The 12188-nt window shown below is 44.4% G+C and overlaps 1 protein-coding gene across 9 annotated transcripts in view; it reads right to left on the reverse strand.

The window, feature by feature from the left end:
* LOC115166571 (serine/threonine-protein kinase MRCK alpha) overlaps positions 1-12188 on the reverse strand; it is a 118056-nt gene that overhangs the window by 20379 nt on the left and 85489 nt on the right. For 5 of the 9 annotated variants that reach the window (XM_029720598.1, XM_029720771.1, XM_029720516.1 and 2 more), the window contains 5 exons: positions 10056-10161; positions 8484-8635; positions 8147-8238; positions 7875-7951; positions 126-164 (listed from right to left, as the gene is read on the reverse strand). In XM_029720598.1, coding sequence (XP_029576458.1) covers positions 126-164; positions 7875-7951; positions 8147-8238; positions 8484-8635; positions 10056-10161 — 466 coding nt within the window. The remainder of the gene's footprint in view (positions 1-125; positions 165-7874; positions 7952-8146; positions 8239-8483; positions 8636-10055; positions 10162-12188) is intronic. The other 4 variants (XM_029721007.1, XM_029720690.1, XM_029720427.1 and 1 more) reach the window with 2 other exon arrangements.

The following is a 12188-nucleotide window of genomic DNA, read 5'->3' on the forward strand; positions in this document are numbered from 1 at the left end:
TTCCCATGCACACAATCAACACAACACAGACAATGTATTCCCATTCATGCAAAAGACCGGATTGAGATTCAGAGGATGATTGGGCACAGACAAAATAACAAGCACAGAGCTGCTGCTTAGCTTACACGTCTGCCTTTGCTAGTTGGCCCAACTGATGGAGAGCGCTTCAGTGGGGGGAGAGAGAGACAGAAAGAGAGAGAGGGATGGAGAGATGTAAACATTAAATAGGCTAGCATTCCTTTTTTGTGTCCTATCTATTTGTTGAAGACGTCCACATTGAACTGAAGGACTGGGTTGGGTAATCTCTGGCAACGTCCCAAAACGCCACCCTTTTGCCTACACAGTGCACTATTTTTCACCAGAGCCCCAGTGCACTGTGGGGAATAGGGTGCCGTTTTGGGACGTAGACTCTAGGTCTAATAGGGGAACTCATGATGGTACTACCTTGTGGAAGGGAAGCTCACTACAGGGTATTAAACAGAGGTATGTTCTGCAGTGTCTGGACTTAAAGCCAAGTAGCCATGTATGACATTAAAGAATGTCTGTATCGTGAATGTCTACATGGAACTCTATTCTACATCAAGTAACTGACCCAAGCAGTAGAATCAGATTTAAAAAATACAAATAAAAATGGAACAGCGAGGACTATGAAGAGTCACACACACAGGTACAAACACACTATACACACGTACACCTGGATTGTGTGTTGTAGTAGAGTAGTGGCCTAAGGACACACATTTAATGAATTGTGAAATCGGTTGTAAAATGTATTTTAATGAGAAACATTTTTTGTATTAGAAAGTATATTACTGCCATCATTTTTGCTGGAACCCAGGAAGAGTAGCTGCTGTCTTAGCAGGAACTAATGGGGATCCTTAATAAATACAAATACAAAATGGAAGGAATCCTCTCAGCCTACAAAATTATATTAAAGTCGAATTGACAGTGTTTTAGCAACATGAAATCTTATTAAAATCTGTTCTTAAACAGTGCCTTCAGAAAGTATTCACACCCCTTCACTTTTTCCACATTGTGTTGTGTTACAACTTGAATTCAAAATGGAAAATTCAAAACCGCTGTGGCGGTTACGCAAAAGACTGCCGGTGTCACGGTAATTGACAGTTAATTATCATAAACATGTTTAGTATCTCCAGGCCTCCAAGCAAACAGAATACAAGCCACTGATGACGCCTTTGGAACATCTACATGTAAAAAAGTATAATAAATCAATTGAATATACACCATCACAATAAATCCGTTATTTATTTTAGTCAGGTCTAAAGAAACATTATGTTATGAAGAAAATGTATTTCAGAAGAACAGAATGAGTTGGCCTACTGTATGTTATCTGGCTATGCTCCATGCCATAGGCTGTTGGCTGGTTCGTTTAGCTGACAAGATATGCTTATAAGTCCCATGCCATTATTTTATATGATTTTATAGTAAGAAGAATATAATTGAACATCAACAATGACCATGTTTTACACTCAGTTTCAACCTGCTGTTGAACTTTTTTTTCAAATTGATCAATCACAGTGAGGTGAGTTTTAAAAGCATGATACTGTTTTGATGAAGTGTTTGATGTGATTTTCTACTGCATTTGTATTGATGTCAGAGTGGTTAGAGGGACAATAGAGCCCTGAGTATCAGGCCATTAGGACCTGATGGTCGTTAGCAAGTTGGGTACTACTAAAGCATGTCCAGAGTGCATAACAGGAGATTACCATGACTCAAAGGTCACGTGGAATTTTACTGCGGTCATGACTGCCGGTGTGGCGGTAATACGGTCACCGCAACAGCCCTACACACAATACCCCATAAGGTCAAAGTGGAATTTTGTTTGTAGAATTTTTTTTTTAAATGAATAAAACATTTAAAGCTGAAATGTCTTGAGTCAACAAGTATTCAACCTCTTTGTTATGGCAAGTCTAAATAAGTTCAGGAGTAAAAATGTGCTTAACAAATCGCATAATAAGTTGCATGGACTCATTCCGTCTTCAATAATAGTGGTTAAGGTTGCAAACGGTCGAAACTTTCCGGGAAATTTCCTGACATTTTCCATGGGAAGTTAGGCCCGGTAATTTTTCTTAAATTCATCAAAGAAGTTTGATTTTGATTTTATTTGAATCTGTTTTAATATTATTATTATCATCTTTACATAGATTAGTTATTTGAGACGACCATGATAAGCAGTTGTCTAGAAGTTAGCTTATAACAGTGAACCTTTTTTTGTGGGATACACAAGGCAATTCTAGGTCTCGTGGCATATTTTGGATAAACTATCCCCAATTCAATGGAATTGTAACCCTCTGCATGCACAGTGCATTCTTCCATCACATGTACAGCTGATTCTCAAGATCTTGCACACTAATGAGATGCTATTGATCCCACACTACTACACTGTCTGCGCCAAGGACTACATGCTTTCTGGTTAAGTTTTGATACAATAATGGGTGGGGTGAATATATTGTATGACATACATGATTTTTTGTTAACTAGTAAATAGTAGCCTACAGCAAAGCGTGTTTAAATCATTTCTAACTTAACAATTTCTGCTAGTTAGTTTTTGCTACCATGTGGGTTTTAGCTTGCTTGAGCCTGCTAACTGAGTGTTAATTCACCTGTTAAATGTTTTAAAATTAAACGTATGTTATCTTACAAAGGAGTTGTTTAATCTAACTGCTTAACTATTTATCTGTACATGGAACAGTATTTGTTGTTTTTTTATTTAAAAAATTGAATCTTTACAGGAAAATGCCACGGGCACTATCTGATGTGTGGAGACATTTCACTGCAGCTAATGTAGAAGGAAAAGCTGTGTACATGTGCAAATACTGTGCCAAATCATATGTGAAGAATGCAACAAAGATGCAGAATCATCTGGCCAAGTGCATAAAGTTCCCTCAGCGATCACAACAAGCAACCTCTGACAAAAGTCCCTCTACTTCTATTCGAGGTGAAAATGATGAATCAGACAACTTATTGATAGCAACAGCTAATGGTCCTCCTGGAATCAGAAGTTTTTTTTGACTCAATGGGGGAACGTAGTCAGAAATGCTGATGAATGTCTTGCTCGAGCTGTGTATGCAACTTGTTCACCTCTGATGCTCACAGGCAATGTGTTTTGGAAGAGATTTCTGAATGTTCTTCGCCCAGCATACACCCCTCCAACCAGAAGTATGCTTTGTCTGAAGTGGAGGAGTCCTACCCTCACATCACATCCATTGGCTGTGCTGCTCATGCATTGAATCTGCTCCTCAAGGACATCATGGCACTGAAAACAATAGATACACTCTACAAGAGAGCCAAGGAAATGGTTAGGTATATGATGCGTCTTTAACTTATAGCAGCAATCTACTTCACCAAGCAAAGTGAGAAGAATAAGAGCACCACATTGAAGCTGCCCAGAAGCACCTGTTGGGGGGGTGTTGTCATCATGTTTGACAGTCTCCTGGAGGGGAAGGAGTCTCTCCAAGAAATTGGCATTTCACAGTCTGCCGATATGGACAGCCCCATCAAGAGGATCCTCCTGGATGATGTATTTTGTGAGAGAGTGGTAAGCAGCCTGAAACCTATAGCAGTAGCCATTGCACGGATTGAGGGAGACAATGCCATCCTGTCTGATGTTCAGACTCTGCTTGGAGATGTAAGAGAAGAAATCCATACTGCCCGACCCACTTCACTGTTGCTCCAATCCGAGGAAACTGCAGTTCTGAAATACATCAATAAGCGTGAAGACTTCTGCCTGAAGCCCATACATGCCGCAGCGTACATGTTGGACCCCAAGTACGCTGGCAAGAGCATCCTGTCAGGTGCAGAGATCAACAAGGCCTATGGTGTCATCACTACCGTGTCTCGCCACTTTGGCCTGGATGAGGGCAAGGTTCTTGGCAGTCTGGCGAAGTACACTTCCAAGCAAAAGCTGTGGGATGGAGATGTAATATGGCAGTCATGCCAACATATCTCATCAGCCACCTGGTTGAAGGGACTTTGTGGATCTGAGGCTCTTTCCCCTGTTGCCTCCATCATCCTCCAAATCCCACCAACATCAGCTGCCTCAGAGCGCAACTGGTCCTTGTTTGGGAACACACACACACACACACACACACACACACACACACACACACACACGCAACAGGCTGAACAATACAAGTGTTGAAAAATTGGTGGCCATCTGTGCAAATTTTTGTCTTTTTGAGCCTGACAACGAGCCATCCTCAAGGTTGGAAAGTGACAGTGAAAATGAGGCCTCAGAGTCTGATGTTCAAGAGGTTGACATTGAGGAGGTATAGGGAGAAGACATAGAAGCCTGAGAGGAAGACTCCCAAAGTTTTAGTTTCTAGACTATAATTTTACAGATGTATGTTGAAAACATTTTTGGGAGATGTGATGGATCATTGGGGATCATTCAAAATTCCCTTTCTTTTGTTGTTCAGTGAAATCGGCCCATGTGAAGAGTCAACTCATTTAATTAAAGTTAATTTCGTAACTAAATTGTTTTTAAATCATTTTCAAGTATGCCTACATATGAACTAATGATGGTGCCGGAGAGTAGGGCTGCCGTCTTATCGGCTCTCAACCAATCATGCTATATATATTTATTTTTTTCATTGTTCGTAACTTACTTGTTTTGTACATAATGTCGCTGCTACTATTACAGACTACAAAGTGAAGCACAGCCAGGAGCTGCCCAGTGACCCGAGCCTACCAGACGAGCTAAATAACTTCTATGCTCGCGTCGAGGCAAGTAACACTGAAACATGCATGAGAGCATCAGCTGTTCCGGATGACAGTGTGATCACGCTCTCCGCAGCCGATGTGAGTAAGATCTTTAAACAGTTCAACATTTACAAGGCTGCTGGGCCAGACAGATTACCAGGACGTGTACTCTGAGCATGTGCTGACCAACTGGCAAGTGTCTTCACTGACATTTTCAACCTTACCCTGTCTGAGTCTAACACCAACATGTTTCAAGCAGGCCACCATAGTCCCTGTGCCCAAGAACACTAAGGTAATTGACTACCAACCTGTAGCACTCACGTCTGTAGCCATGAAATGCTTTGAAAGGCTGGTCAAGGCTCAGACCCACTCCAATTTGCATACAGCACCAACAGATCCATAGATGATGCAATCTCTGTTGCACTCCACACTGCCCTTTCCCACCTGCACAAAGGGAACAACTATGTGAGAATGCTATTCATTGACTACAGCTCAGCGTTCAACACCATAGTGCCCTCAAAGCTCATCACTAAGCTAAGGACCCTGGGACTAAACACCTCCCTCTGCAACTGGATCCTAGACTTCCTGATGGGCCGCCCCCAGGTGGTAAAGGTAGGTAACAACACATCCCCCACGCTGATTCTCAACACGGGGGCCCCTCAGGGGTGCGTGCTCAGTCCCCTCTTGTACTCCCTGTTCACTCATGACTGCACGGCCAGGCACAGCTCCAAAACCATTATTAGGTTTGCTGATGACACAACAGTGGTAGGCCTGATCACCAACAACGATGAGACAGCCTATAGGGAGGAGGTCAGAGGCCTGACCGTGTGGAGCAAGGAGAACAACCTCTCCCTCAACATGATCAAGACTAAAGGAGATGATTGTGGACTACAGGAAAAGGAGGACCGAGCACGCCCCCATTCTCATCGACGGAGCTGTAGTGGAGCAGGTTGAGAGCTTCAAGTTCCTTGGCGTCCACATCACCAACAAACTAACATGGTCCAAGCACACCAAGACAGTCGTGAACAGGGCACAACAAAACATATTCCCACACAGGAGACTGAAAAGATGTGGCATGGGTCCTCAGCTGCACCATCGAGAGCATCCTGACAGGTTGCATCACTGCCTGGTATGGCAACTACTCTGCCTCCGACCGCAAGGCACTACAGAGGGTAGTGCGTACGGCCCAGTACATCACCGGGGCCAAGCTTCCTGCCATCCAGGACCTCTATACCAGGCGGTGTCAGAGGAAGGCCCTAAAAGACTCCAGCCACCCTAGTCATAGACTGTTCTCTCTGCTACCGCACAGCAATCAGTACCGGAGCGCTAAGTCTAGGTCCAAGAGGCTTCTAAACAGCTTCTACCCCCAAGCCACAAGACTCCTGAAAAGCTAATCAAATGGCTACCCAGACTATTTGTCACAAGGGCCTGCCATCATTCACTTTGACTGTGTGTTTACAGGCTGTAGCAACAGCATGACATTAGATCTTTAGGCAGCATTTGCCAAAAAGCCACAAAATACAACTGAATGGATTTCTGCAAATATGTAAATACCACAGGAGTTCTGTTACATTTGGGAACTTTACAGTCAAACAACCATGACAAGGTAGGCTCGCTCTCCCTCAGTTGCCTATGCACATCAACAAGATCAACAACTTATGTTAGCCAGAACGAGATGAGCTCAAATCTAATGAGGGAATAGTAGATAAACCCTCTCAAACTTTTTCACCAAAATCGCACTGATAAACGATGGGGAAAGAGTAGCCGGCTTGCCCTTCTGCAGCTTGCCTGCCAATGCATGCTTGTCCCAACCCACTTGTAATAATTGAATGGGAACTTGCCTGCTTCCCTGCCCATTTGATCGATGCCAAATACATTTGATTGACAACTAAGAGATATGCTAACTGTGGATAACAATCATTCAAGTTCAGAATAGCTAGCTAGCAAAGTGATTCACATTTCTTACTAGCTAACCAAATGACACCTAGAACTCTAGCTGTGGAAACAGAAAAAGATATGAGGGTAAAATGTCGGTCACTCACCCAATGACACGTCATCCTCCCAGAAGCTAGCTAACGTTAGGCTGCATGTTTTAAGCTTGCTAAATAAATTGCTACATAAATAGATAAGCTAGCCTATTAGCCACGTTATGACTGACTTGTGATCACTGCCCTTGCTAGTTTCATTGTACTAACATTCACAGCCTTGGTTACACCCGTCCTTTTTTGGGATTCTGTCATTAAAACTGAATCCCAAATGGCTGGAGGCAGCAAATAATGTACCAGGCAAGCTGAGATTTACAACCTGATAACAATATTTGTTGGACTACCAACAAATGTATTGCTGACTTACAGTACATTGATCATGCATTAAACTATATCCATATATTCTGCCAACTACGCCTTACTCTCCAGTTAAATAAATATAAAATAAATTAAAAACTCTACATCATGGAATGTTGAGTCAAATAGAACCTACTTTTCAAACCTCTTATAAAGGTGGTTTTGTTGCATAAACTGGGAATTTGATATTTTTGACTGATATCTGTTTGTTTCATATATGACACGGCGTCAGTTCCACTTTAAGTCTTAGCTAAAAGCCAAGGAGCCCAAACCCTCACTCAATGGCTACCTCACAATTATCCACCCTTTTCCTGAAGTGTGCACTTGCACACCTTCTCAAATGATGCTCACAGACACGCACACAGACGGACACAGAGGAGTATGGGTCACGAACTCACACAAACACTGGATGAAATGACATCACCACTCTTTACAAGGCAGCTAGTTAGCTTATAGTCTATCTACAGTCTAAAGCTCCACACACACACGTCGCCCACTGCCCAACAGAAACTTACGTCTTCCCAAATCCCAATTAAAGAGGATGAGGATGAGGAGAAAGAGTCCTGAAGTAGCAGAACATGGAAGCATGGAGAACCAAATAAAAACAAGACGTGAAATATTCATACAAATGAAAGAAACTAAATCAATAAAAGAAAATGAATGTTCTGAACAAAATCAATGTTGTTTTTTAAGTGAAGGAACAGACACTCATACAAAAAAAATAATAAAAATAAAGGTTTATTAAAGGATTCATCTAATATTTAAATGAATCAGAGACAATGGAATTCAGAAGAGATTATTTAGGTTACTTACATCGAACTGGTCCAGGGCGGAGGTGGGGGCGTTGAGGAAGGCCAGGAAAGAGTTCTGGGAGTCCTGGTGTTTCACACCTACACAAGACAACCATAACATCAGCATGCTGTACGGTGAAGTGGCTTTAGCACAGAGAAAATGGAAAACTGTTGCGCTCTCCCATTTCTTAGTTGGTCCAGTTATTCCATAGAAAAACGAAAAGGTTGTCACTCAAATAGAATACATGGGGTGGAGAGGAGTAAACAGGTCAGAGGTGATGGCTCCAGTCTCACCCCTACGCAGGCGGAACTCCTCTGTATCCTTCTTCAGCCTCTCCATCTCAGCCAGCAGGTCCTGGTTCTTAGTCTCGGACTCCTGCAGTTTACTGAGGAGAGAGGAGGATGGAGGGACAAGAGAATGTCAACCAGGTCAAATCAGATCATGCAAGCGTAACAGAGCAATAGTGGTTCAGACTTTCTTGACAGATTGCAATGTACTGCGCTTTAATGTGCCTGGCATCCCATGTTCCCTATTGGAAAAATAAAGGTTCAGTGTATTCTCAGTGTAGTTCTTCGACTAAGTAAGAGCTTAAAAGTAAAAGTAACTAAGTAAGAGCAGCAGTGGACGTACCACTCAGTGGAGATGTTGGAGGCCTTGACTTTGTTCAGTTCGTCTTGGATGGTCTGTTTGGCTCTGATCTCAGCGTCCAGTGCAGACTGCAGCTCCAGACGGGCCGACATGTCCAGCTTAGCGAACCTCCGCACCTTCCACGGCATGTCCTGCTGTAGGGGGAGGGGAGAGAGCGAGAGAGAGCGCGAGATGGAGGTAAAGAAAGAATGGAAAGTTCAATGCAGATGTGAGGTGTGTGTGTGTGTGTGTGTACAGTGCATTCGTAAAGTATTCAGACCCCTTAACTTTTTCCACTTTTTGTTACGTTACAGCCTTATTAAAAAAAAAAATATCCTTATCAATCTACACATAATGATAGACATCTTTGCAAATGTATTGAAATATCTTATTTACATAAGCATTCAGACCCTTTGCTATGAGACTCGAAATTGAGCTCAGGTGCATCCTGTTTCCATTGATCATCCTTGAGATGTCTCTACAACTTGGGAGTCCACCTGTGGTAAATTCAACTGATTGGACATGATTTGGAAAGGCACACATCTGTCTATATAAGGTCCCACAGTTGACAGTGCATGTCAGAGCAAAAACCAAGCTATGAGGTCAAAGGAATTGTCCGTAGATCTCAAAGACAGGATCTGGGGAACAGTTGAAGGTCCCCAAAAACACAGTGGCCTCAATAATTCCTAAATGGAAGAAGTTTGGAACCACCAAGACTCTTCTGAGAGCCACCAGACCAAACTGAGCAATCGGGGGAGAAGGGCCTTGGTCAGGGAGGTGACCAAGAACCCAAAGGTCACTCTGACAGAGCTCAAGAGTTCCTCTGTGGAGATGGGAGAACCTTCCAGAAGGACAACCATCTTTGCAGCCCTCCACCAATCAGGCCTTTATGGTAGAATGGCCAGACGTAAGCCACTCCTCAGTAAAAGGCACATGGAGTTTGCCAAAAATCCACCTAAAGACTCTCAGACCATGAGAAACAAGAAATTGAAATCTTTGGCCTGAATGCCAAGCGGCAACTCTGTAGGAAACCAGGCACCATCCATTCGGTGAAGCATGGTGGTGGCAGCATCATGCTGTGGGGATGTTTTTCAGTGGCAGGGTCACGGCAAAGATGAACGAAGCAAAGTACAGAGAGATTCTTGATGAAAACCTGCTCCAGAGCACTCAGGACCTCAGACTGGGGCAAAGGCTCACCTTCCAATAGGACAACAACCCTAAGCACACAGCCAAGACAATGCAGGAGTGGCTTCGTAACAAGTCTCTGAATGTCCTTGAGTGGCCCAGCCAGAGCATGGACTTGAACCCGATCTAACGTCTCTGGAGAGACCTGAAAATAGCTGTGCAGCGCCACTCCCCATCCAACCTGACAGAGGATCTACAGAGAAGAATGGGAGAAACTCCCCCAGTACAGGTGTGCCAAGCTGTTTGTGCATTGTCATTATGGGGTATTGTGTGTAGATTGAGGAGTTAATGTTTTTAGAATTAGGCTGTAACCTATCAAAATGTAGAAAGTCAAGGGTTCTGAATACTTTACGAAGGCACTGTGTACGTATATATAAGTATCCGTCTCACCGTAGCCCTGGCTCCCAGGCTGGTGTTCCTCAGTCCCTCCAGTTCTTCAGTCATCTTACTAGCCAGAGCCTGAAGGTAGCCTCGCGTATCCTTCTCGTCGCTCACCCTGGAACACACAGACACACACACATAATCCACATTATGCACAAACAAACCTTTCCATAGCATACACTCACATCATTATACAATTCCGTTTGGCACACACACACAGAAACACACACCCTATAGTTAGCCCTAGGCATCACAGTAATCACTCCATGTACCAGACCTTATACATGAACTCAGGATGACCCTGTCACACAGTCAATAAATACAGCTATCGGTATATGAACAGCCCTCACAACTAACTCACTAACTGCAGTATACATTACATATATTATCATCAAACCTGTGACTTTAACTGGGCCTCCCTAACACAAACTACATGCCAGCTAAGGTCACAATAACTCACCATTACCCTCTTGAGTATTATACTAAGAACGTGTACCAAATGGCACCCTATTCCCTATATAGTGCGCTGCGTATGAACAGAGCCCTGTGGGTGTGGGCTCTGGTCAAAAGCAGTGACCTGAATAGGCAATAGGGTGCCATTTGGTACAGCTTCTATGTGTAAATACATGCAGGGTTGTGAATAGGCTTCCTCCAGTCCCAGTAACAACCTCCCTGGTCTATACATACACATTTCCCCCACTAGGGGTCCCTGTGGTCCGGCAGGTAGCCTTGCGGTTAGAACGTTGGGCCAGTAACCGAATGCTTGCAAGTTCGAATCCCCGAGCCAACAAGGTAAAAAATCTGTTGTTCTGACCCTGGGCAGATTCAGAATGGTTGAGTCTCTGTCCATGACCCTCACTCTCTGAGGGAGTCTCAGATCCCTGTCCATGACCCCACTCTCAGAGGGAGTCTCAGATCCCTGTCCATGACCCCACTCTCAGAGGGAGTCTCAGATCCCTGTCCATGACCCCACTCTCAGATCCCTGTCCATGACCCCACTCTCAGATCCCTGTCCATGACCCCCACTCTCTGAGGGAGTCTCAGATCCCTGTCCATGACCCCCACTCTCAGAGGGAGTCTCAGATCCCTGTCCATGACCCCCACTCTCAGAGGGAGTCTCAGATCCCTGTCCATGACCCCCACTCTCAGAGGGAGTCTCAGATCCCTGTCCATGACCCCCACTCTCAGAGGGACTCTCAGTTCCCTGTCCATGACCCCCACTCTCAGAGGGAGTCTCAGAACCCTGTCCATGACCCCCACTCTCAGAGGGAGTCTCAGATCCCTGTCCATGACCCCCACTCTCAGAGGGAGTCTCAGATCCCTGTCCATGACCCCCACTCTCAGAGGGAGTCTCAGATCCCTGTCCATGACCCCCACTCTCAGAGGGAGTCTCAGATCCCTGTCCATGACCCCACCCTCAGAGGGAGTCTCAGGGGGAGTGAATACATTTCCATTTCACACCTCTCACTCGTACAGTTTACCCACTTGTACTTGCAGTGAAACAGGTCAAATATAAGTGCCTCCTATTGGGCTGGCGGGTAGGAGTGTTGGCCCAGTCACCGAAAGGTTGCTGGATCGAATCCCTGAGCTGACAAGGTAAAAATCTGTTGTTCTGCCCCTGAACAGATTCAGAGGGGTTGAGTTAAATGTGGAAGACACATTTCAGTTGAATGCATTCAGTTGTACAACTGACTAGGTCTCCTCCTATTGGTCCATAAAGGAGCTCTGAGACAGACTCTTCCTGTTTCTACTACTGCAGTGGCCTGGAGTGGCAGGCAGGGGGCACCACTCATCGCTGCTTCAGTTCACTGGTACAGTGTGCATGTATGTGTGATATGTGCAAATTGCCTGTCAGGCAAGAGAGCCAAGCAGCAGCAGCAGCTAGGTATTGCCCTCGGTCTCCTCTCTCTCTTTCTTTCTGTCGCTCTCTATCAGCTTCTCTGAATGGAGAAGAGATTGTAAAGACCAATAAATCATCTGTATGACCTTTGAAATATTCGGGTCCTTTGCACCTCATTGCTGGATCGTGGATCCAAATAAAGTATTCAAAATGTGCCTGTATGTATGTAAATAGAGTACGTGTGTGAAAGCAAGCATGCGCGGACGTGTTTGAGAGTGAATGTACGCCCTGTGTACATGTCT

This window comes from Salmo trutta, chromosome 1 (assembly GCF_901001165.1).
Source record: "Salmo trutta chromosome 1, fSalTru1.1, whole genome shotgun sequence".
Classification (NCBI taxonomy): Eukaryota; Metazoa; Chordata; class Actinopteri; order Salmoniformes; family Salmonidae; genus Salmo; species Salmo trutta.